General features: G+C 45.0%; 1 protein-coding gene across 2 annotated transcripts in view; it reads right to left on the reverse strand.

Moving 5' to 3' along the window:
- Positions 1 to 3,064: 3,064 nt before the first annotated feature.
- The window catches only part of LOC119598581, a 77,352-nt gene continuing 52,987 nt past the window's right edge, over positions 3,065 to 27,429 (reverse strand). The window contains exon 2 of one of the 2 annotated variants that reach the window (XM_037948230.1): positions 3,065 to 5,017. In XM_037948230.1, coding sequence (XP_037804158.1) covers positions 3,404 to 5,017 — 1,614 coding nt within the window. In that variant the 3' untranslated portion in view covers positions 3,065 to 3,403. Of the gene's footprint in view, positions 5,021 to 27,429 lie in introns of both variants that reach the window. The other variant, XM_037948229.1, reaches the window with a different exon arrangement.

Genomic DNA, 27,429 nt, shown 5'->3' on the forward strand with positions numbered 1-27,429 from the left:
CTTCGACTTCACCTTGCTATCTTATGCTATTTGGTGGCTACATCCAAGTTCCTCCTCACCATGGATTTCTTCTGCTCATTCCCTTACCATGGACGTTTCAGACGGTTGCCATTACCAATTCTCCTTAGGCCATCAAGGTTACCGTCAATGGAGCCCGATGGCATGTCATTGATATATCAGTGTAAAGGAGTTATGAGCAGTCTTCATTGCCCTTTGTCAAAAGACACCCTTTCATTCCAGTTTGAATACCGTCGGGCAGCACTACATAAACCGTCAGGATTCTTCCCATTTCTCTGCTTTTGCTCTCTTTAAAGTATCAAAGGATCTTATCCTTTTCCACTGACACTTCATTTACCTAACAGCAGAAGACCCTGCAGGCACCTTAAACGACTGGGTGGACGCCTTGTCTCACCAAACATTCTTACTGGTTGAGGGTCTCTCAAGCTATCCCTCTTTGCTCACCTTACACTGCTTCGGACTACCCTTAATCGACCTTTTCGCAGCGAGAAAGAAAGCTCAGGTCCCCATTTACCTCTCGCACTTCGTTCAGACATGGGCGGGAGTTCCCGACTGATTTCCAGAGAACTGGAGCCTCTGCACAACCTTTATGCTGAAGTTAGTGCAGCAACTAGAGAGTTAGTAAGGCCAAGTTCTCCATATTACCCAAAAATGGGAAGCCCAGCCTTGGGTCTGAATACTTCTCCGTTGGTGCCCCAGTCCCCTTCTCCTGGGGAGATCATGCTCTGATTACAGATCCGGGCTCGGAGTTCGTGAGATCATTGAGTCTTCACTCATGGAATTTCTTTCTCCAATGATACAGCGCCTCTTTCCTGACTCCCCAGTCGACGACATCCTCGCCGGACATGCAGCATCGACTATTCGTTAGTAAAGTTTGTCATTTCTGAAAGATGTGACAGTCCCTGCTGGTGTCAGACTGTCACAGCTTGTGACACTGTCTAGAGATATGCTGCTTCTGCATTTGGGAGACGACAACTTCTGCATGTTTATGTCACCTCATCCCTGTTTTCTTGCGAAGAACGAGCTTGAGGAACATCGTTTGGGACCTGTGGCGGTGCTGGCATGGTGTGTCTATCCTGCAGGCGCACTCTGTGCATACACAGAAATCGCTTCTGGTGGTGGCCTTACTCTTTTTTTTTTTTTTTTTTTTTTTTGCTGTGGTGATCGAGATCCATCTCCCCGGGCCTATCAAGTCCACCCTTGCATTCCTCCGATCTTTCGCTCATTTACATGTTCGAAAGGCAGGTCAGTGGGCATCTTCCCACTTATTCATAGAGAGCTACCTTTGGCTGCCTCTTGAAGACACACTGCACATTGCTCTGGGATCTAGCCCTTCTACAGACATGTCTTCCCCTACACCTCCAACCACCATCCCACAAAGTTTAACAGAGGGGAAGGAGTCAGATTACTCCCAGTACATAGTACAATTAACAGTTTTTCCCATCAGTCATTACATATTTTGTTTTCCTCTGTCTGGCAACATAGTAGCTTTTATTTTATTTTATTTTTTTTTTTGAGTCGTATTCTGTATTACTATATACGGACTGTGTTTTGCAGAATCACACTTAGCCAAGTGTTCTGTTTTTTTTCAGGGTTTTATTTTTTATTGTATATTCTACTTAAATCCACAAAGCTTTAGTCCTACCCTGTGCTTTTACAGGTATTACGCAGCTTCTTGGAGACTAAGAAAAAACGCTGGAGGAAACAGGACAATTGAGGTATTTTCCTTCTTTCTTCTCGGTCTTCGAAACCCTTCCGAATTTTAGGTTCATCCTTTCAGCTTCCAAAAGCTCTTTGGCCATTTCGGGCGACGCAGAAAATGCAGCTGGAGGAGGCACTCAGCACTAACATTTTGCCTTATTTTAGGTTATGCTGTAGCAGCACGACCCCGCAAACCTGAAGTTGAGTATACTTTCCAGGTTGGGTCACACCAGGTGCATAGCCATGTCCTCGCTCATTGGACAGTGGGCTCCCCTCGCTCCCGCGCGCTTACATAGCACTAGTGTACTTTAGCCGCAGAATCCGGAATTGAGATCATCATTCCCCGAACACGACTACAGCATCAGTAACAGAAGGACTGCCCAGTCTTTAGCCTCCCGACTCCCCCGTTGATCTTCACTTCATCTCCAGCACCCAACCATACCTGTGGCTACTCACACTCACACAGTCACTCAATAAAGAGATATAGACCAATCCATGTAGTAGATGAAATATCATCTACTACATTGTCATGTTACCGAAAAATGCCATAAAAGTTTTCCATAGCTTTGGAAGGCCAGAAAAGGTAAGAGGTAAATACCGTTTTCTTTCTCAAATCTTAATCGGCATTTCATTTATTTCTGTATAATGCTTAATGGTTGTTGTCCCATCTGCATACTTATCTTGCACAAATTTCCTCCTCTCCTTGTTATCGAATAGCTTCTGATGCTGCTGTTACTTGTAAATGCCTTTTCGTAATCGGCGAATGTCATACACAAGTGTTTCCTGTATTCATATATTTTCTCTATTGATTGGGATAGTGTGTGGATGCAGTCTGTTATTCAGAATCCACCGTGGAAGCCTGCCTGTTCTCTAGGCTGGTTAGAATCTGGAGTGTCGGAGATGCAAGTTGCGATGACATCTGTGAACAGTTTGTAGGCAGTTGATAGGAGGCTTATAGGTCGGTAATTCTTTAAATTCTTTGTATACTCTTTCATCAAAATCTTTTTGACGTTTTACGTTGAAAGGCATTTGTTAAAAAGATTTATTTGCAGCAATGTCTCTCTTTATCCATTATGTCGATACTAATATTTTTCATTATTTGTACATAAATAAATATATATATATATATATATATATATATATATATATATATATATATATATATATATATATATATATAAATATATATATATATATATATATATATATATATATATATATATTTTATATATATACATATATGTGTTTCTTTTTTACGTTTCAGTTTGTATTATTATTATTTCCTTTTCTTCCTTTTTACTTCACACTAGCAGCTGTTTAGGTTTACATATAATTCAAAGGCAACTGAGCATAATAAAGACCTTTACTTCAACAGCAGAAAGAATACAACCATAATTAGTACCTTGGCTTGCATGTGGTCATTGGCTCGATAACTTCAATTACTGTCCGAGAACTAATCACATAAATGGACAGAGAAGAGCAAAAGCATTATCTTAATTACATACAAACGTGTAACAAAAGACCAAAGGGAAAACTGAAACGGCCGGCAACTACAAATGTCAGCGCATGAACAACCAGCAAATTGGTGGCAGTAACTGAGCGGATTTTTAATTATTTTTACATATGAACATATGTAAAAATAATTTAAAATCTCAGATCCAGTACTAAGTGACTATTTCGCACTTTACTTCCCCATCCTGAGTTTTTTAATTTCTCTCTCATAGGCTTTAAGCGTGCCATCATCTTGTTTCTTCTGCTTGTTTATTGACTCTAATTCCGCCTTGCATGATGCAATCTTCGCCTCGAGATCAGATTTTTTCCCCATGATTTCTTCATACTTCAATTTCTTGAGCAGATTCATTTTCTGATCCCAAGTAGCATCTTTGGCCATGACCTTGTCTCTAACTTCATGATCTAATAGTAAATGGTCGCATTTTGTGCACTTATTTCTGCCCTCACTGGCGTGCAAGCCCTCCGTTTTTTCTTTTGACTTCTTGGTCTGAATAAGAAACATGATTGTCCTCCCAATCTCGGCGCATATTGAAACTGCAGCAGAGGCCAACCTCACCGGCACACTAAGAAAGCCAAGTGCCGACCCAAGGGCACCAACTTTTTCAACAACTCCCAGTATCGTCTCACCTACACTTTCCCCTTCCTTTACTGGAGCAACTGCAGCCTTGTGGAAAACTCCACAAGCTGGAATACAAGTCTTATCACACTTTTTGCAGTAGTGGCAGTGGCGTCCGTCATCAAGGACTATGATTTCCCTGCTTGTGTCCAAATCCTCAATCTTGTCCCAGTCGACCCTTGTTGCTTCCTCCTCGAGGTCACACATTTCTCCTTCGTGCTGTTGGACCCTAGACGAGATGTTTGCTTTGCGCTGCCTTTGCATTTGCTGTTGACGCTGCAAGTCTTCGAGTCTCATCTGAGTGAGGATTAATCTGGCAGTAATTTTGAGGTTGACGCCCTCCCTCCTATTGAGCTCTTCTAGAAATAGGCCATGACTCTCTTCCATGAAGAGCCACATCAGCCTGTGCATCTGATCTTCCCTTGTCTTCATAGCAGGGCATTCATAAAGAGGTTTGTTATCAAAGTTGAACACTTGGTTGTATCCTATCCCTGATGCCTCTACAACCTTAACAGCATCCACTGCTCTATCTGTTGTAAATGTAAGCAATATATCTGTGAAAGGCTTGATGTCGAAGCCTAAGAGCTGCTTGATTCGATTGAGTATTTCTCTCTTCCTCTCGTCATATCTGTGTTCACTTCCCTTCCAGACCAATCCGACACTGTTGATGTGACTAATCCACTTTTCATCAGTCAAGTAAAACCTCAGACATTGCTCATTGATTTTGTCTTTCTCCGTGCCTTCCGTGTCGCCCAGGCCTGGGGTGTCAATGATCATGTAGTTATAAGGGCCTGACATGCCTTCTTGGTGGTAGATGATGTAGGCCGTGGTGTAGTCCGTCTGACTCTGCGTGGTCTTCTTATCCTTTCTGTCCATCTGGTCTTTCAGTTGGAGCCGAGTCTTGTCTCCCGCAGTGACGCCAAACAGCCTGTTGAGGAAGGCGTTGAGGAAGAGGGTCTTCCCTGCGCCCGTCTCACCCAGCAGCAGCACGGACTTCACCTCCAGCTGTTTCTCTGGACCGATGGCAAGCACGCGCACCTTGTTCTCCTTGTCTTCGTGCTTCGTCCTCGTCTTGAGCTGCCGGATGCTGAAGCGATCTTCTTCCTTTATGAGGATGCTGTTCCTCTGGACCCACTGCTCCAGTTCAGGGTTCATCGCCACTGCGGTGATCTGCTGAAGGTGGAAAAGTGGACATTAATACGGGAAGATACATGCAACTATTGGTACATTTCTCTTTGTACATGGGAGCCTCGTCTGCTGCCAGATCTGCCACAGAACCTGCGTTGTTACTGTCTCTTCTCTTACCTACATTGCGAATGTTATGTAAGTATATATACATACATATACATACATACATACATTGCTTTACCTGTTTATTCGTCTCTCGTTGCCACACTAGACATTCCAAAGCTGTATTGTCTATTCCCTTCCACAAGAGATATGCATTGTTATAATACTACCTTTCATCACCAATGTTTGTCATATGTTAAGCACGTGATCTATGCCCATCTTTAGACCACTGTAGGAGATTGATTGATTGATTATTTAAAATCATCTGCCGCGTCAATAGCTAAGGTCATTAGCGGCGAATACCTTGTTAAACAGAAATATTAAAATGTTTAAAACTTTAAAAATCTATCAATAGATATCTTATAAATAACATAAACAAATTAAAAATCAAAGCAAAAATATTATACTCTAAGTGTATAAAATTATTGCATAACATTATGCATATTAAATTTTTATTAAAAATATTAGTCTCCCTAAGGAAAACTAATAAGACCCTCTATGTCAAAATCCTCCCCAATACATTCTTCAGTGTATATGGGGGAGACAAGTACATACGTCTTGGTCTGAGAATGTTGCACATCTTTCCACTACATGTGCGATTGTAAGGGCTCTTGGCACCCCTCACAAAGTGCCTGATTTTTAGCCATCATCGGCCATGAGTCAGTCTTGTGTGCCCGATTCTTAGCCTTGTTAATGCAACTTCCACTTTTCGGTTGGGATGGATGCTAGTCACCCAACTGCCAAGGTCTCTCTAATCTCTCGCATTTTTATTTCTGGAGATATGCCTCATTTTTTCCTTCCATTTATCGCGAAGACAACTCCTGATGCTGGGTTTCAGGTCGGTGTGTGGGAGAGGAAAACGAGCATCACAGGCTGCGGCAGCTGCCTTAGCCTTCTGATCAACTCGCTCATTCCCACTGACACCAACATGCGCTGGCACCCAACACAGAGTTATCTTTTTACGTGTTGACATCAGTGCAAGCCAATCTTGAACCTCCCTCACTACTGGATGTGATGAGTTTTAAGCTCTTGATTGCTTGCAAGGCACTACGAGAGTCACAATATATCACAATAGAATGGTTCATAAGATCTCTAGTCATCTTAACTGCTGCAAGGATGGCATGTAACTCTGCAGTGAAGATCGAGGCTGCTAGAGAAAGACTGCCAGATGCAGTCTTCCTTCTGCTCACTGCTGCAAAGCCCACACCATTTTCAGATTTCGAACATCTGTATATATTGCGTCCGATCCTTGGTACTTAGAATGTCTGAAGAAATCTCTCTCTGACTTCGCTTCAGATCTCTCCCCTTTCCCAATTCCGACCAAATCCAGCTCGACTTGATTAGTCCAAGGGGGGAATTGGGGAATTCCCAACAGCCAGAACCTTAGTGAGACTTACATTAAGTTCTTCTACAAGATTCCTCATTCTCCTACCATAGGATCGGCTATCCTCAAGGGGTTGAAAACCAATCTGGATGTAGGAGATCCCGGAATCCTTTGTAGTCTCGTGTAGTAAATCAGGTTCATGTAGTCCCAGTGTAATGAAAGAGGTGGTTCTCCACTCTCAGCATACAGGGACTCCACAGGTGAAGACCTGAAACCCCAGTACAGATTCTGAGAGCTTCATTATGAACCGAGTCCAACATCCGGAGAACAGTGGGAGTTGCAGATGAATAAGCTTCACATCCATAGTCAAGCTTACTTCGAATAAGCGCTCGGTAAAGCCGTAGAAGCGTTGTGCGGTCTGCACCCCAAGATAATGTGAAAGAACCCGAAAAATACTAAGTGCTTTTGTAGCCTTCACTTTTAACTGTTTGATGTGAGGCACCCATGTAAGACTTGAGTCAAAAATTAGATCCAAGTACTTCACCTCTTGGACAAATTGCATTGGGTTTGCTTCTAAATAGAGAAAAGATGGACTTTCCTCGTTTGTGGAAATGTACAGCCATGGTCTTGCTTGGAGAAAATTTGAACCCATGATATGTTGCCCACTGTACAACCTGATTTATTGCAGTCTGCATGCGTCCTTGCACATCCTGTAAGCTTCCTCCTGAGCAGTACAGTGTAAAGTCACCCACATACAGATTACATGAGACAGCACTTGGAACAACCTTTATAATGTCATTTATAGCAAAGGCAAACAGGGTCACACTTAAGACACTCCCTTGTGGGACCCCTTCCAGCTGGTCTTCCAGGTTAGAGAAACTTTTTCCCACCCGAACTCTAAATTTCCTGTTAGCAAGGAAGCTTTGTATGAAGGTAGGTAATGCTCCTCTTAAACCAATGTCATACAGCTTCATGAGTATGCCATGCTTCCAAGTAGTATCATAAGCCTTTTCAAGGTCAATGAAGACTGCTATCATGTGACGTCGCTGTGCGAAGGAATTCTGTATAGCAGTTTCCATCCTCACAAGTGCATCTGTGGTCGATCTCAATTTTCTAAAGCCATATTGATATAGGGTCAGCACGTTTTCTTTTTCTAGCAGCCATGTCAACCTGAAGTTTACCATTTTCTCCATCAGCTTGCAGATGCAGCTGGTGAGAGAAATTGGTCTGTAATTTCCTGGTGTGGAAGTATCTTTGCCAGGTTTAGGAACAGGAATGATTATAGCCTCTTTCCATGTGGATGGCACTGTGCCCTCCCTATAGATCCTATTGAACAAGTCCAACAGGAACTTCGGGGACTCTCCGGTAAGTGAGATATCATTTGATATGGAATATCGTCACTTCCTGGGGCAGTCTTACAGCAGAGCTGCAAAGCAGAGTCCATCTCCTTGCGCAAAAATGGCAAGTTGTATGGAAGTTCTGCTGCATTCCTACTGAAGAACGACACTGGGTGTTGTTCCTGTTCAGCACGAAGAGTGGAGAATCGAGCAGTGTAAGATGCTCCAGAGATCTCTGCCATGGATTTAGCTAGCTCATTAGCAATATCTTTTTTGTCTGTGATGTTTAAAGCCATCTATCTTCAGAGCAGGTTGTGATTGGATGTGCTCTTTCCAGCAATCTTACGCACCTTGTCCCACACCCATGCTAAGGGGGTCCCAGAGTTAATCGAAGAGACATACTGTCTCCACGACGTCCGTCTACCCTCCTTTAGCACGTGCCTGGCCTTGGCTCGGGTCTTTTTGTAACTGATCAAGGTTACAATGCTGGGGCGTCGTTTCAACTGCCTTAATGCAGCTTTCCTTGCTCTGACAGCTTGTTGGCATTCATCAGACCACCATGGTACTGGAGGTCGACGGTACTGTCCGCTACTTTTGGGAATGGATGCTTCTGCTGCAAGGTGAATTCGTGATGTGAAGTGATTAACAGCATCTTGAACACTCTGGAAATCATTAACAGATCCTTGCAATACTGCAGTTGATCTAAAAAGATTCCAGTCTGCATGTTCAAGTCGCCATCTCTGCACTCCATTGACTGGAATACCATTCACCTCCTCCAAAATTATTGGAAAATGGTCGCTTCCATGTAAGTCTTCCATGACCTGCCAAGTGAAGTTCGACTGTGAATCAGGTGAACCTATTGATAGGTCTATATTGGAGAATGTCCCAGTTTGAACTTGGAAATGTGTGGGAGTGTCACTGTTCAGTAAAACTGCATCTACTCTTAAGAACAAGGACTCCAAAGGCCCTTCCTCGAGGGTTGCACAAAGTGTCTCCCCAGAGGTGATGCCGACCATTGAAATCTCCCAAGAGTAGAAATGGATGTGGCAACTGCCCAAGTAGATCTTCCAAATCATTTATGTTGAGATTATGTGGAGGAAAGGTAGATGGATGCAAAGTGTAAGGGCGTGTCAAGCCTATTCTCACAGCCCTTTACCTGCAGTGTTGTCTGCAGGTGGATGGCCTGGAAGGGGAAAATCATGACGTACCATTACTGCTACTCCTCCATGAGGTCCATTGTCAAGGTTCCATAATGGGCTTGAACTTGAAATCCTCTCAGGAAAATGGACGATTTTCCTGGTCATAATCTCTTGTAGGCATACACAAACTGGTTCCATGAAGCTATCAGATTTTTGCAGTTCTTCCCATTTTGCATGAATTCCCTGACAGTTCGATTGGATTAGGGTATCCAGTTCTTTAGATTATTTCTTCATAAGGTGTTTGGCAGCACCTGTGGTCAAGGTTTGCCTCACACCTTTAGGCTGTCCCTTTCCATGATCCTGGGAGTACCTTTTTAATGGTTGTCTAGCTGTGGAACTAGTTTCCACAGGTTTCCCTTGGACAGGTTCAGGATTTCTTTGCCTAGGCAAAGGACGGACCTGAGCCTTTGCTTCAGGGGCATTCTGTCTAGCAGCGGAGGCCCCTGTGGATTTTGTGGCAGCTGGAGTCTTTGGGACAGGTTCAGGATTCCTTTGCCTGGGCAAAGGGCGTGCCTGAGCCTTTACTTCAGGAGCATTCTGCCTAGCAGCAGATGCTCCTGTGGATGTGGTGGCAGCTGAGCTGTCACCGTTGAGGCCTCTGGAGCCTTGCCTGATGGCTCCAAAGACCTTACTTTGGGAGAAGGAGTCTCCTCAATAGACCCCTCACTCCTACTCTGTTTCTGGTGGAACAACTCACCAGAGGCAGTGTCAGCAATTTGGGACTGAGGTTTAGAGGAAGTGGCAGAGTGTGTGCTGTAAGAAGCATTGGAGGCAAGGGTTGGGGGGAAGGAGGATGGCTAGAACCGAAGCAAAGGACCTACCTGGCTGTGCAAACAGCATAAGGCCACGTCGCTTTGCCTCTGGAAAACTAACTTTCTCCTTGCTCCTTATTACCAATACTTCCTTTTCAAATTTGTACCTTTTACATTGCTTTGAAGAAGCTTCATGAGCTTCTTTGCAGTGGTAACAGCATATTGGGCCTGGACAGTTGTCATCTCCTTGATGACCTGTTGTACCACACTTTACACATACTCTTGGTTGTCCATTTTCTTTAACGGCATGAGTTGGCTCCATGCCCATAACCTTCGGCAGTGGAAGCACCGCATAGGGTTGGCACATATGCTTTACCTTGAGGTGGTACCATGCTAACTTAACCGATTCTGAAGGACTAATGTGTTAAAAGTTAAAGAAGAGCTGGTGTCGACTGTTCCAACCATCAACTTTCTTCCTAAAACGTTTTACTGCCACTACATTAAAATTCTCTAGTTCCTCTAACAGTTTCTCCTCAGAATACCTCTCAGTCTCGGGAAAGACAAATTCCCTTACACTGATTGAGGGTTTTTTTGAGGAGAGCATGAAACTTGAGCCCCAGGAATGTTACATATTGCCACGCAGACGGTCACTCTCGTCTGGTGACGAAACCTCAACTATCAGGCTACCATCTCGCTGTGGGGTGATACAAGGATCACGTTGACATACTTTAACTATTTTCCGATGAACCTCAAAGATGTCAGATCCATGATTGATACACCATCAATGGTCTTCACTACCAGGTACTTACTATATGAAATGCTTTCATATTTTCCAGTAAAATCTCCTTAGTGGGTTGAGGAGGACTTTTCCCCCTTCTTACCTGGTTTGGGAGCCCGGGAACCATTACGATTCCCATTCTTGCCCTTTGGAAACTGAAAAGGTTCCAGAGTGACATGTGATTTTCCAGAGAGGATGGTCGAGGGATTGCGCAGGTCGTCAGGGAGAGAGCTAGATCTTTGTAAATTTGTAGTACTCATACAAATTTGAATTCTTCATTTCCTCACCCCCCCACCCACCATGGAGTCCAACGAGGGAAGCTATAGTTTGGGTTCAAAATCTCCCAACAGCCACAGGGGTAATGAGGAAATATACGCAGCCACTATCACGTACTGATGGCAGTCGCGGGACCTATGCGCTACCGACTGAATAGTGCCTGCTTGACCCTAGCCATATTTGACCAGCCGATTGACTTGACCGGCCTTGATCAAGCCACCCGTCTAACCAAATAAAGGACCAAAGAGTGTGTTGCTAGCTGCAGGGCGCAGTGTGCAGCATCGCTCAAACCCCCAGGACTCCTGTCTCCTGGTAATACGGGATGCCACGCACGGCAACACACGTGGGAGAGTTCTCCCCAGTCCAAGATGGAATGAACCAGGGGTGGGTACACCATCCCCTCCTCATAGGCCTTGGTGCACCAGGAAGCCATTTTGTCTCATCCCTCACTGGTGACCCCTCCAGTATGGGTAGCCCTCTGGTCCGGCTCACCAAATCATTGGGACCTCAAGCCCCCCCACCGCGGCAAGGCGGCTTCCGTTAGGGGGGCCACTGTAGGAGATGACAGGCAGACTCCCTGCGGGAAGCCAAGGAGCAACACCTCGCTCCTCGGCCCAGCCGTACTCCATCATACAATATAATAAAGGAGTCTAGACATCTTGGTTGTCTATCTCACACCCTAAGCTCGCCATCTACCATACTCTTGTAGGGCCCATCATTCCGACTCTTACAACTGGTGGCAGTGGAATACCTATTTGACATATGGCCTATTTCACCTCACACCAAATATCCCCCCCAGAGATGCTCACTCATGGATCTTGAGTGTTTCGTATAACCCTTATAGCTACAGGACTCCCTTGGGGCCACTTGTAGAAGACACCTTCCATCACTCTACTATTGCCATCAATATAACACTATTAACTTATAAATATATATTTAATACTGTAACGCCAGCCCCTACATACCAAACCTTTGCTAGACACGACAGCAGACGCAACATCCGCAGGCCTTCCACCTCGTGACATTGCCCCGTGTACACGATCACATTCTTCCTTCACACTTCCCAGTACATTGCAACCCTTGTGAGTTCCTTGTTCAACCTGTATAAAAGAGGGTCGCCTGCAAGCGACAGACAGACAGCCTACAGCACGCTGACCAGACCGAACCTCTGTCCATCAGTTGTACCATCCTCTCATTATAATATACTGCAAAAACTATCAAGAAGTCTATTTCACCTTTGTCGCTGCCCTAGATTCCCACATCATGCCAGACGCGACTTGTCTGCACTCTACCACTCATCAGCCATCGTTACAATATATACATACATATATATATATATATATATATATATATATATATATATATATATATATATACACAGTATGTGTGTGTGTGTGCATACATACACACATACATATATACATATACTTATATATATATATATATATATATATATATATATATATATATATATATAAGACAAGGCAGAATCCCATCTCCCTGGAGACATTAGAGGCCACTGAAGCGTGTCGCAAGGCTCGGCTAAATGGGAATCAAGTCTTGCGTCGTTCCATGTTTCGTAGGGCTCGGACACTGCTGAGAAGGGACAAGGAACAGTTTTATCATGAATCTTGCTGAGGAGGTCGAGGGCCATTTCTTTGGGAAATGACCTTCGCCCTGCCTACCAAGCCCTGAGAAAACTGAACCCTAAGCCCTCCTCACAGATGACTGCAGTCCGATCAGCGGATGGACGGATCATCTCTCTGGAAGGGGAAAGGGGATCGTTGGGATTGTAGCAACTACCGTGGCATTACATTGCTCAGCATACAAGGCAAGGTTCTCGCCCACATTCTTCTGAAACGGATCCGCAACCACCTACTGAGGCATCAGAGACCGGAGCAGTCTGGATTTCTCCTGGGATTTCCCCATAGACCGTTACTAGCCTTCGAGTAATTTTGGAACGCCGTTGTGAGTTTGGTCGGGGGCTGCTCGCAGCTACATCGACCTCAAGAAGCGTTTGACTCGGGGCATCGGGAATCACTATGCGAGATCCTGAGGCTCAGGGAATTCCCACAGATTATTGGCCTGATAGCAGCCTCTATACTGGGACTGAAAGTGCTGTAAGTGTGGTGGGGGTATGTCAAACTTCTTCCCTGTTAAATTTAGGGGGGAGGCAAGCTGTGTCCTTGCACCAACACTTTTCAACACTTGTATGGACCCGGATAATGGGCAGAGCTACTAGCCAAAGTCAGTGTGGAGCAACACTAGGCAATATTAAGGTCTCAGACCTTGACTTTGCCGATGATGTTGCCATCCTATCTGATCCTTGGTCACTTGTGGCGGCTCTTGATGCATTTAGCAATGAGGCGAGCCCCTAGGCCTAGAGGTCTCCTGGACCAAAACCTAGATTCAGGACTTTGGGGCCTGTTAGGGAACCCGTTCAGTCGATCCATGCTTGAGGCGAGGACGTTGAAGTCACAGAAGTTTTACATACCTTGGTAGCGTGTCCTATCTCTGGGTTGTCAGACCAGAAAGTCGTAGACGATTGGTCTGGCAACAGGAGCCTGAACCGATCAACAAGAGCGTTTGGAGATGTCGGGACCTATCAGAAGACCAAATTGCGTGTCTTCAAGGCCTTATACTGCCAGTTTTTCTCTATGGAACGAAACCTGGACGCTATCCAGTGTCTTGGGGTCTCGCCTTGTGCCTTTTGTAACAAATCCCTTCGCCGGATCATGGGGTACAGTTGGCAGGACCACTGTCCAACTGGCGGTTTGCACAGTGAGACTGCAAAGGACCTGTTACTTTTCATAATCCGGGATCGCCACTCAGGCTATATTGGCCCACCTAGCTCGCTTCCTTATGGACGACCCTGCCCATCAGGGTTTTCTCCCTGCGAGACACCCTGGGTGGAGGAGACCTGTGGGACGACCTAGGAGATCATGGCTTGGGCAGCTCGACAGACCTTCGCGAAAAATTAGAGATGGGGCCCTGTGCCTGCCTGGAGACTCGCCTCGAGGGGTCCTCGTGGCTGAACGAAGGGTGGATGCGGGCCCTGCGCCCCCGTCGGCGTTAGCCCCCTTTATGATGATGATGATGATGATGATGATGATGAGGGTGATGATATCATCATCATCATCATCATCATCTCTCATCATTTTCATCATCATCATCAAGGGGCTAACGCCCCACGGGGCGCATGGCCGCATCCACCCTTCGCTTCCAGCCACGAGGATCCCTCGAGGCGAGTTCTCCGGCAGGCACCGGGCCCCTCTCTAATTCTTCGCGACAGGTCTCGTCGAGCTGCCCAAGCCATGATCTCCTAGTCGTCCCACAGGGCTCCTCCCCCAGGGTTTTCTCGCGGGAGACAACCTGATGGGCAGGGTCGTCCATAAGGAAGCGAGCTAGGTGCCATATAGCCTGATTTGGGGATCCCGGATTATGCAGTAACAGGTCCATGCCAGTCTCACTGTGCAACCGCCAGTTGACACGTGGGCCTGCAAATGTACCCCATGATCCGGCGAAGGACTTGTTACAAAAGGCTCAAGGGGGACTCCAAAACACTGGATGCGTCCAGTTTCGCTTCCATAGAGCAAAACTGCAGTATCAAGGCCTTGAAGACACGCAACTTGGTCCTTCTGCATAGGTACCGACATCTCCAAACGCTCTTGTTTTATCGAGTTCATGGCTCCTGTTGCCAGACCAATCCGTCTACTGACTTTCTGGTTTTGACAAACCCCGAGATATGGACTACCTACCAAGGGATGTAAAACTTTCTGTGACTTCAACGTCCTCGCCTCAAGCATGGATCGACTGAACGTGTTCCCCTAACAGGCCCCAAAGTCCTGAATCTAGGTCTTGGTCCAGGAGACCTCTGGGCCCAGGGGGTTCGCCTCATTGCTAATGCATCAAGAGCCGCCACAAGTGACTCCAAGCTCAGATAGATGGCAACATCCCTCGGCAAGTCCAAGGTCTGAGACCTTATAAATTTCCTAGTGTTCTCCACACTGACTTTTGGGTATAGCTTTTGCCCATTATCCAGTCCATACAAGTGTTGAAAGTGTTGGTGCAAGGCCAGCCTTGCCTCACCCCTGAATTAACAGGGAAGAAGTTGACATCCCCCCCCACACTTTAGCACTTTCAGTACCAGTATAGAAAGGGTTGCTATCAGCCAATAATCTGGTCGGAATTCCCTGCCTCAGATCTCGCATAGTGATTCCCGATGCACCGAGTCAACGCCTTTTTGAGGTCGATGTAGGCTGCGAGCAGCCCACGACCAACTCACAAAGCGTTCCACAATTACTCGAAACGCTAGTATACGGTCTATTTGTGGACTTGCCAGAGTAAATCCAGACTGCTCCCGGGCTCTGATGCCTCATAGGGGGTTGCGGATCCGTTTTTAGAAAATGTGGGCGAGAACCTTGCCTTGTATGCTGAGCAATGTAATGCCACGGTAGTTGCTACAATCCCAACGATCCCCTTTCCCCTTCCAGAGAGATGATCCGTCCATCCGCTGATCGGACTGCAGTCATCTGTGAGGAGGGCTTAGGGTTCAGTTTTCTCAGGGCTTGGTAGGCAGGGCGAAGGTCATTTTTACCAAAATGGCCCTCGACCTCCTCGCAGATTCATATGAACTGTTCCTTGTCCCTTCTCACAGTGTCCGAGCCCTACGCACCATGGAAAGACGCAAGACATGATTTTCCCCTTTAGCCGAGCCTTGCGACACGCTTCAGTGGCCTCTAATGTCTCCAGGGAGATGGGATTCTGCCTTGTCTTATATATATATATATATATATATATATATATATAATATTTTATATATAGTATATTATTATGTTTGGTTTTGTATGACACACACCACACATACTGTGTAAATATATATATATATATATATATAAAATATATATATATATATTATATTATATATTATATTGTATGTTATATTGTAACGTTTGGGTGATGAGTGGTAGAGTGCAGACAAGTCGCGTCTGGCATGATGTTGGGGTCTGGGCAGCGCAAAGTGAAATGACTTTTTGATAGTTTTTGCAGTATATTAATGAGAGGATGTACAACTGATGGACAGAGGTTCGGGCTGGTCACGTGCTGTAGCTGTCTGTCCCTTCGCTTTTCAGGCGACCCTCTTTTATACGGTTGAACAAAGGGAAATCCAGGGTTGCATGTACTGGGAAGTGTGAAGGAAAATGTGATCGTGTACACGGGCAAAGTCACGAGTGGAAGGCCTGCGGATGTTGCGTTTTGCTGTCGTGTCTAGCAAAGGTTTGGTATTAGGGGCTGGGGTTACATATTAAATATATATTTATAAGTTAATAGTGTTATATTGATGGCAATAGTAAGTGATGGAAGTGTCTTCTACAAGTGGCCCCAAGGGGGTCCTGTACTATAGGGTTATACAAACACTCAAGATCCATGAGTGAGCATCTCTGGGGGGATATTTGGTGTGAGGTGAATAGCCATATGTCAATAGGTATCCACTGCCACCAGTTGTAAGAGTCGGAATGATGGGCCCTACAAGATTTTGTAGATGGCAGCTTAGGGTGTGAGATAGACAACCAAGATGTCTAGACTCCTTTATTATATTGTATGATGGAGTACGGCTGGGCCGAGGAGCGAGGTGTTGCTCCTTGGCTTCCCGCAGGGAGTCTGCCTGTCATCTCCTACAGTGGCCCCCCTAACGGAAGCCGCCTTGCCGCGGTGGGGGGGCTTGAGGTCCCAATGATTTGGTGAGCCGGACCAGAGGGCCCCATACTGGGGGGTCACCATGAGGGATAGAAAAAATGGCTTCCTGGTGCCCCAAAGGCCTATAGAGGGGATGGTGTACCCCCCCCTGGTTCATTCCATCTTGACTAGGGAGAACTCTCCCACGTGTGTTTGCCGTGCGTGGCATCCCGTATTACCAGGAGACGGAGTCCTGGAGGTTGAGCGATGCTGCACACTGCCCCTGCAGCTAGCAACACACCTCTTTGGTCCTTTATTCTGGTTAGACGGTGGCTTGATCAAGGCCCGTTCAAGTCAACGGCTGGTCAAATTGGCTAGGGTAAAGCAGGCACTATTCAGTCGGTAGCGCATAGGTCCCGCGACTGCCACCCAGTACTGTGATAGTGGCTGCTATATTTCCTCTTACCCCTGTGGCTTTTGGGGAGATTTTGAACCCAACTATAGCTTCCCCTCGTTGGACTCCATGGTGGGTGGGGTGAGGAAATGAAGAATTCAAATTTGTATAGTACTAAAAATTTACAAGATCTAGCTCCTCCCTGACGACCTCGCAAACCCCTCGACCATTCTCTCTGGAAAATCACATGTCCCTCTGGAACCTTTTCAGTTTCCAAAGGGCAAGATGGGAATCGAAATGGTTTCCCGGGCTCCCAAACCCGGGTAAGAAGGAAAAGTCCTCCTCAATCCCTAAGGAGATCTTACCGGGTAATATGAAAGCTTTCATATAGAAAGTACCGGGTGTGAAGACCTTTGGGATGGTGTATCAATCATGGATCTTGACATCTTTGGGGTTCATGGGAAAATATTTAAAAGTATGTCACGTGATCCTTGTATCCCCCCACAGCGAAAATGGTAGCCTGATAGTTGAGTTTCGTCACCAGACAGAGTGACCGTCGCGTGCAATATGTAACATTCCTGGGGCTCAAGTTTCATGCTCTCCTCACAAAACCCTAAATCAGTGTAAGGGAATTGCCCTTTTCCCGAGACCTGTGAGTATTCTGAGGAAAACTGTTAGGGGAAAACTAAAATTTTTAATGTAGTGGCAATAAAACGTTTGGGAAGAAGTTGATGGTTTGGAACAGTCGACACCACTCTTCTTCTAACTTTTAACACATTAGTCCTTCCAGAATCGTTAAGTTAGCATGGAAACCACCTCAGGTAAAGCCAATGTGCCCAACCCTATGCGGTGTTTCCCACTGCCAGGTTAGGGGCAGGAGCTAACTCTTGCCGTTTTAAAGAAAGGGAAAACCAAGAGTATGTGTAAGTGTGGTACAACAGGTCATCAAGGGATGACAACTTCCGGGTCCAATATGCTGTTACCACTGCAAAGAAGCCATAAAGCTTCTTCAAAGCAATGAAAAAGGTACAAATTTGAAAAGAAGTATTGGTAATAAGGAGAAAGGAGAAGTTATTTTTTCCAGAGGCAAAGGGGCTGGCCTTATGCTGTTTGCACAGCCAGGTAGGTCCTTTGCTTGGGTTCTAGCCCATCCTCCTTCCCACCAACCCTTGCCCTCCAATGCTTCTTACAGCACCACTCTCCCACTTCCTCTAAACCTCAGTCCCAAATTGCTGACCCTGCCTCTGGTGAGTTGTTCCACAGAACAGAGTGGGAGTGAGGGGTCTATTGGGGAGACCCCTTTCTCCCCAAAGTAAGGTTTTTGGAGCCATCAGGAAAGGGCTCCAGAGGCCTCAAACGTGACAGCTCCACTGCCACCACATCCACAGGAGCATCTGCTGCTAGGCAAATGCTCCTGAAGTAAAGGCTCAGGCACGCCCTTTGCCCAGGCAAAGGAATCCTGAACCTGTCCCAAAGCTCCAGCTGCCACAAATCCACGGGGGCCTCCGCTGCTAGACAGAATGCCCCTAAAGAAAGGCTCAGGTCCGTCCTTTGCCTAGGCAAAGAAATCCTGACCTGTCCAAGGGAAACCTGGGGAAAACATTCCACAGCTAGACAACCATTAAAAGGTACTCCAGGATCAGGAAAGGGACAGCCAAAAGGGTGTGAGGCAAACCTTGACCACAGGTGCTGCCAAACACCTTATGAAGAAATATCTAAAGAACTGGATACCCTAATCCAAGGGAACTGTCGGGGAATTCATGCAAATGGGAAGAACTGCAACATCTGATAGCTTCATGAACCCAGTTTGTGTATGCCTACAAAGATTATGACCAGGAAATCGTCCCATTTTCTGAAGGATTTCAAGTTCAAGCCCATTATGGAACCTTTGACAATGGACCTCCATGGGGGAGTAGCATAAGGGTACGTCATGATATTCCCTTCCAGGCCATCCACCTCCAGACACACTGCAGGTGAAGGCTGTGAGAATAGGCTTGACACGACCTTACACTGTTGCTCCATCTACCTTCCTCCACATAATCTAAACATAATGATTTGGAAGATCTCTTGGGCATTTGCCACATCCATTTCTCTCTTGGGAGTTTTTCATGGTCGGCATCACCTCTGGGAGACACTTTGTGCAACCCTCGAGGAAGGGCCTTGGAGTCCTTTTCTTAAAGTAGATGCAGTTTTACTGAACAGTGACCCCCACACATTTCCAAGTTCAACTGGGACATTCTCCATATAACCTATCAAGTTCACCTGATTTTACAGTCGAACTTCACTTGCGGGCATGGGAAAACTTTCATGGAAGCGCCATTTTCCAATAATTTGGGAGGTGAATGTTCCAGTCATGGGTGCAGAGATGCGACTTGAACATGCGACTGGAACTCTTTTTAGATCAACTGCGTATTCAAGGATCTGTTAATGATTTCCAGAGTGTTCAGATGCTGTTAAACCTTCACATCACGAATTCACCTTGCACAGAAACATCCTTCCCAAAAGTAGCGGACTACCGTCGACCCAGTACCATGGTGGTCTGATGAATGCCAACAGCTGGGCAGAGCAGGAAAGCTGCTTAAGGCAGTTGAAACGACGCCCCAGCATTGTAACCTTGATCAGTTACAAAAGACCCGAGCCAAGGGCCCGGCACGTGCTAAGGGGTAGACGGACGTCGTGGAGACAGTATGTCTCTTCGATTACTCTGGGACCCCCTTAGCTGGGTGTGGGGCAAGGGGCGTAAGTTGCTGGGAAAAAGCACATCCATATCACAACCTGCTCTGAAGATAGAGGGGTTAATCATCACCGACAAAAAGATATTGCTAAACTAGCTAAATCCATGGCAGAGATTTTCCTCTGGAGCATCTTACACTGCTCGATTCTCACTCTTCGTGCTGAAGGAACAACACCCAGTGTCGTTCTTCAGTAAATGCAGCAGAACTTCCATACAACTTGCCATTTTTGCGCAAGGAGATGGACTCTGCTTTGCAGCTCTGCTGTAAGGGCTGCCCCGAAGTGACGATATTCCTATCAATGATATCTCACTTACGGAGAGTTTTTTCCCGAATTCCCTTTTGGGCTTGTTCAATAGGATCTATAGGAGGCACAGTGCCATCCACATGGAAGAGGCTATAATCATTCCTGTTCCTAAACCTGGCAAAAATACTTCCACACCAGGAAAATTTCAGACCATTTCTCTCACCAGCTGCATCTGCAACTGATGGGAAATGGTAAACTTCAGGGTTTACATGGCTGCTAGAAAAGAAAACGTGCTGACCCTATATCAATATGGGTTTAGAAATTGAGATCGACCACAGATGCACTTGTGAGGATGGAAACTGCTATACGAATTCCTTCGCACAGCGACGTCACATGATGCAGTCTTCATTGACCTTGAAAAGGCTTTGATACTACTTTGGAAGCATGGCATACTCTGAAGCTGTATGACATTGGTTTAAGAGGACATTACCTACCTTCATACAAAGCTTCCTTGCTAACAGGAAATTTAGAGTTCGGGTGGGAAAAAATTTCTCTAACCTGGAAGACCAGCTGGGAAGGGTCCCACAAGGGAGTGTCTTAAGTTGTGACCCTGTTTGCCTTGCTATAATGACATTATAAAGGTTGTTCCAAGTGCTGTCTCATGTAATCTGTATGTGGGTGACTTTACACTGTACTGCTCAGGAGGAAGCTTTCAGGATTGCAGGACGCATGCAGACTGCAATAAATCAGGGTTGTACAGTGGGGAACATATCATGGGTTCAAATTTTCTCCAAGCAAGACCCTGGCTTACATTTCCACAAACGAGGAAAATTCCCTCCTTCCCTCTATTTAGGAGCAAAACCCCCGCTTTGTCCAAGAGGTGAATACTTGGGTCTAATTTTTGACTCAAGACTTACATGGTGCCTCACATCAAAAAGTTAAAAATGAAGGCTACAAAACACTTATATTTTGCGGGTTCTTTCACATTTTTTCTTGGGTGCAGACCGCACAACGCTTCTACGGCTTTACCGAGCGCTTTTTTCGAAGTAGCTTTCTATGGGTGTGAAGCTTATTCATCTGCAATCCCTGTTCTCCGGATGTTGGACTCGGGTTTATAATGACTCTCAGAATCTGTACTGGGTTTCAGGTCTTCACCTGTGGAGTCCCTGTATCTGAGAGTGGAGAACCACCTCTTTCATTACACTGGGGCTACATGAACCTGATTTACTATACAGACTACAAAGGATTCCGGATCTCCTACATCCCGATTGGTTTTCAAACCCCCCTTTAGATAGCCGATCCTATGGTAGGAGAATGGGAATCTTGTAGAAGAACTTAATGTTTAAATCTCACTAAAGGGTTTTGGCTGTTGGAATTCCCCCAAATTCCCCCTTGGACTAATCAAGTCGAGCTGGGTTTGGTTTGATTGGGAAAGGGGAGAGATCTAAGCGAAGTCAGAGAGAGATTTCTTCACACATTTCTAAGTACCAAGGATCGGGCGCAAAATTACAGATGGTTCGAAATCTGAAATGGTGTGGGCTTTGCAGCAGTGAGGGAAAGGAAGACTGCATCTGGGAGTCTTTCTCTAGCAGCCTCGATCTTCACTGCAGAGTTACATGCCATCCTTGCAGCAGTTAAGATGACTAAGATCTTATGAACCATTCTATTTTTGATATATTGTGACTCTCGTATGCCTTGCCAAACAATCAGAGCTTAAAATCTCACATCCAGTAGTGGGGAGGTTCAAGATTGCTTGCACTGATTCAACACTAAAAGATAAATCTGTGTTGGGTGCCAGCGCATGTTGGTGTCAGTGGGGAAAGAGCGAGTTGATCAAGGCTAAGCAGCTGCCGCTCACCTTGTGATGCTCGTTTTCCTCTCCCCACACCGACCTGAAACCCAGCATCAGGAGTTTTTCTTCGCGTAAATGGGAAGGAACAATGGAGGGATATCTCCAGAAATAACTGCGGGGATTAGAGATGACCTTGGCAGTTGGTGACTAGCATCCATCCCAACCGAAAGTGGGGTTGCATTAACAAGGCTAGAATCGGGGACACAAAACTGACTCCCTGGCCGATGATGGCTAAAATCAGGGACCCTTTTTGAGGGATGCCAAGAGCCCTTTAAAAATCGCACATGTAGTGGAAAAATGTGCAACTTCTCAGACCCAGACGTATGTACTTGTCTCCCCCATTACACTGAAGAAAGTATTGGGGGAGATTGTGACATAGAGGTCTTATTAGTTTCCTTAGGAGACTAATATTTTTTAATAAAATTTAATTATGCATAATGTTTATGCAATAATTTTTATACACTTAGAGTATAATTTTATGCTTTGATTTTTAATTTGTTTATTGTTTATTTATAAGATTCTTTTGATAGATTTTTAAAGTTTTAACATTTTAATATTTCTGTTTAAAAAGGTTATTCGCCGCTATGCCCTTTAGCTTTGACGCGGCAGATGATTTTAAATAATCAATAAATAAATCTCCTACAGTGGTCAAGAGGGGCATAGATCACGTGCTTAACATATGACAAACATTGGTGTGAAGGTAGTATTATAACATGCATATCTCTTGTGGAAGGGAATAGACAATACAGCTTTGGAATGTTAGTGGGGCAACGAGAGACGAATAAACAGGTAAAGCAATGTATTTTGTATGTATATGTATGTATATATACTTACATAACATTCGCAAAAGTAGTAAAGAAGAGACAGTAACAACGCAGTTCTGTGGCAGATCTGGCAGCAGCGAGGCTCCCATGTACAAAAAGAATGTACCAATATTGCATGTATCTTCCGTATTAATGTCCTTTTTCCCCCTTCAGCAGATCACCGCAGTGGCGTGAACCCTGAACTGAGCATTGGGTCCAGGGGGAACAGCATCCTCATAAAGGAAGAAATCGCTTCAGCATCCGCAGCTCAAGACGAGAGCAAACCAAGACAAGGAGAACAAGGGGGCGTGCTTGCCATCGGTCCAGAAACAGCTGGAGGTGAAGTCCGTGCTGCTGCTGGGTGAGACGGGCGCAGGAAACCCCCTTCCTCAACGCCTTCCTCAACAGGCTGTTTGGCGTCACTGCGGGAGACAAGACTCGGGTCCAGCTGAAAGACCAGATGGACGAAAGGATAAGAGACCACGCGAGTCAGACGGGCACACCCGGCCTACATTACTACCACCAAGAAGGGATGTCAGGGCCCCTTTTAACTACATATCATTGACACCCCAGGCCTGGGCGACACGGAAGGCATGGAGAAAACAAAATCAATGAGCAAAGTCTGAGGTTTTACTTGACTGATGAAAGTGGATTAGTCACATAAACATGTCGGATGGTCGGGAAAGGGGAAAGTGAACACAGATATGACAAAGGGGAAGAGAGAATACTCAATCGAATCAAGCAGCTCTTAGGCTTCGACATCAAGCCTTTCACAGATATATTGCTTACATTTACAACAGATAGAGCAGTGGATCGGTTAAGGTTGTAGAGGCATCAGGGATGGATACAACCAAGTGTTCAACTTTGATAACAACCTCTTTAGAATGCCCTGCTATAAAGACAAGGGGAAATCAGATGCACAGCTGATGTGCTCTTCATGGAAAGATCTGGCCTATTTCTAGAAAGCTCAATAGGAGGGAGGGCTAAACCTCAAAATTACTGCCAATAACCCTCACTCAGATGAGACTCAAAGACTTGCAGCGCCAACAGCAATGAAAAAGGCAGCGCAAAGCAAACATCTCGTCTAGGTCCACAGCACGAAGGAGAAATGTGTGACCTCGAGGAGGAAGCAACAAGGGTCGACTGGGACAAGATTGAGGGTTTGGACAAGCAGGGAAATCATAGTCCTTGATGACGGACGCCACTGCCACTACTGCAAAAAGTGTGACAAGACTTGTATTCCAGCTTGTGGAGTTTTCCACAAGGCTGCAGTTGCTCCAGTAAAGGAAGGGGAAAGTGTAGGTGAGACGATACTGGGAGTTGTTGAAAAGTTGGTCCCCTTTGGGTCGGCACTTGGTTTTCTTAGTGTGCCGGTGAGTTGGCCTCTGCTGCAGTTTCATATGCGCCGAGTTTGGGGAGGACAATCATGTTCTTATTCAGACCAAGAAGTCAAAAGAAAAAACGGGGGGCTTGCACGCCATGAGGGCAGAAATAAGTGCACAAAATGCGACCATTTACTATTAGATCATGAAGTTAGAGACAAGGTCATGGCCAAAGATGCTACTTGGGATCAGAAAATGAATCTGCTCAAGAAATTGAAGTATGAAGAATCATGGGAAAAAATCTGATCTCGAGCGAAGATTGCATCATACAAGTCGGAACTAGAGTCAATAAACAAGCAGAAGAAACAGATGATGGCACGCTTAAAGCCTATGAGAGAGAAATTAAAAACTCAGGATGGGGAAGTAAAGTGCAAAATAGTCCTTAGTACTGGATCTGAGATTTTAAATTATTTTTACATATGTTCATATGTAAAAAAATAAAAATCCGCTCAGTTACTGCCCCCAATTTGCGGGTTGTTCATGCGCTGACATTTGTAGTTCCCGGGCCGTTTCAGTTTTCCCTTTGGTCTTTTGTTACACTTTGTATGTAATTAAGATAATGCTTTTGCTCTTCTCTGTCCATTTATGTGATTAGTTCTCGGGCAGTAATTGAAGTTATCGAGCCAATGACCACATGCAAGCCAAGGGACTAATTATGGTTGTATTCTTCTGCTGTTGAAGTAAAGGTCTTTATTATGCTCAGTTGCCTTTGAATTATATGTAACCTAAACAGCTGCTAGTGTGAAGTAAAAAGGAAGAAAGGAAATAATAATAATACAACTGAAACGTAAAAAAGAAACACATATATTATATTTTATATATATATATATTATATATATTATATATATATTATATATATATATATTTATATATACATATACACATATATATGTATATATTTATGTATATATATATATATATAATATAGTATATATATATATATATATATATATATATATATATATATATATATTATTTATTTTGACAAAATAAAAAATATTAGTATCGACATAATGGATAAAGAGAGACATTGCTGCAATAAATCTTTTAACAAATGCCTTTAAACGTAAAACGTCAAAAGATTTTGATGAAGAGTATAAAAAGATTTAAAGAATTACCGACCTATAAGCCTCCTATCAACTGCCTACAAACTGTTCACAGATGTCATCGCAACTTGCTCTCCGACACTCCAGATTCTAACCAGCTAGAAAACAGGCAGGCTTCCACGGTGGATTCTGAATAACAGACTGCATCCACACACTATCCCAATCAATAGAGAAAATATATGAATACAGGAAACACTTGTGTATGACATTCGCCGATTACAAAAAGGGCATTTACAAGTAACAGCAGCATCAGAAGCTATTCGATAACAAGGAGAGGGGGAAATTTGTGCAAGATAAGTATGCAGAGGGGACAAAAACCATTAAGCATTATACAGAAATAATGAAATGCCGATTAAGATTTGAGAAAAAACGGTATTTTACCTCTTACCTTTTCGGGCCCTTCCAAAGCTATGGAAAACTTTTATGGCATTTTTCGGTAACATGACAATGTAGTAGATGATATTTTATCTACTACATGGATTGGTCTATATCTCTTTATTGAGTGACTTGTGAGTGTGAGTAGCCACAGGGATGGTTGGGTGCTGGAGATGAAGTGAAAATCAAACGGGGGAGTCGGGAGGCTAAAGACTGGCAGTCCTTCTGTTACTGATGCTGTAGTCGTGTTCGGGAATGATGATCTCAATTCCGATTCTGCGGCTAAGTACACTAGTGCTATGTAAGCGCGCGGGAGCGAGGGGAGCCCACTGTCCATGAGCGAGGACATGGCTATGCACCTGGTGTGACCCAACCTGAAAGTATACTCAACTTCAGGTTTGCGGGGTCGTGCTGCTACAGCATAACCTAAAAAAGGCAAAATGTTAGTGCTGAGTGCCTCCTCCAGCTGCATTTTCTGCGTCGCCCGAAATGGCCAAAAAGCTTTTGAAGCTGAAAGGATGACCTAAATTCGGAAGGGTTTCGAAGACCGAAAGAAAGAAGAAAATACCTCAATTGTCCTGTTTCCTCCAGCGTTTTTTCTTAGTCTCCAAGAAGCTGCGTAATACCTGTAAAGCACAGGGTAGGACTAAAGCTTTTTGGATTTAAGTAGAATATACAATAAAAATAAAACCCCGAAAAAAACAGAACACTTGGCTAAGTGTGATTCTGCAAAACACGTCCGTATATAGTAATACAGAATACGACTCAAAAAAAATAAAATAAAATAAAAGCTACTATGTTGCCAGACAGAGGAAAACAAATATGTAATGACTGATGGAAAAACTGTTAATTGTACTATGTACTGGGAGTAATCTGACTCCTTCCCCTCTGTTAAACTTTGTGGGATGGTGGTTGGAGGTGTAGGGGAAGACATGTCTGTAGAAGGCTAGATCCCAGAGCAATGTGCAGTGTGTCTTCAGAGGCAGCCAAGGTAGCTCTCTATGAATAAGTGGGAAGATGCCCACTGACCTGCCTTTCGAACATGTAATGAGCGAAAGATCGGAGGAATGCAAGGGTGGACTTGATAGGCCCGGGGAGATGGATCTCGATCACCACAGCAAAAAAAAAAAAAAAAAAAAAAGAGTAAGGCCACCTCCAGAAGCGATTTCTGTGTATGCACAGAGTGCGCCTGCAGGATAGACACACCATGCCAGCACCGCCACGGTCCCAACGATGTTCCTCAAGCTCGTTCTTCGCAAGAAAACAGGGATGAGTGACATAAACATGCAGAAGTTGTCGTCTCCCAAATGCAGAAGCAGCATATCTCTAGACAGTGTCACAAGCTGTGACAGTCTGACACCAGCAGGACTGTCACATCTTTCAGAAATGACAAACTTTACTAACGATAGTCGATGCTGCATGTCCGGCGAGGATGTCGTCGACTGGGGATCAGGAAAGAGCGCTGTATCATTGGAGAAAGAAATTCCATGATGAGACTCAATGATCTCACGAACTCCGAGCCCGGATCTGTAATCAGAGCATGATCTCCCCAGGAGAAGGGGACTGGGCACCAACGGAGAAGTATTCAGACCCCAAAGGCTGGGCTTCCCATTTTTGGGTAAAATGGAGAACTTGGCCTTACTAACTCTCTAGTTGCTGCACTAACTTCAGCATAAAGGTTGTGCAGAGGCTCCAGTTCTCTGGAAATCAGTCGGGAACTCCCGCCCATGTCTGAACGAAGTGCGAGAGGTAAATGGGACCTGAGCTTTCTTTCTCGCTGCAAAGGGCGATTAAGGGGAGTCCGAAGCAGTGTAAGGTGAGCAAGAGGGATAGCTTGAGAGACCCTCAACCAGTAAGAATGTTTGGTGAGACAAGGGGTCCACCCAGTCGTTAAGGTGCCTGCAGGTCTTCTGCGTTAGGTAAAAGAAGTGTCGTGAAAAGATAAGATCCTTGATACTTAAAGAGAGCAAAGCAGAGAAATGGGAGAATCCTGACGGTTTATGTAGTGCTGCCGGGGGTCGCATGGGTTATCTTTACACTGCTGTTATGGTAAATGCCG

This window comes from Penaeus monodon, chromosome 41 (genome assembly GCF_015228065.2).
Source record: "Penaeus monodon isolate SGIC_2016 chromosome 41, NSTDA_Pmon_1, whole genome shotgun sequence".
In the NCBI taxonomy this organism is placed as follows: Eukaryota; Metazoa; Arthropoda; class Malacostraca; order Decapoda; family Penaeidae; genus Penaeus; species Penaeus monodon.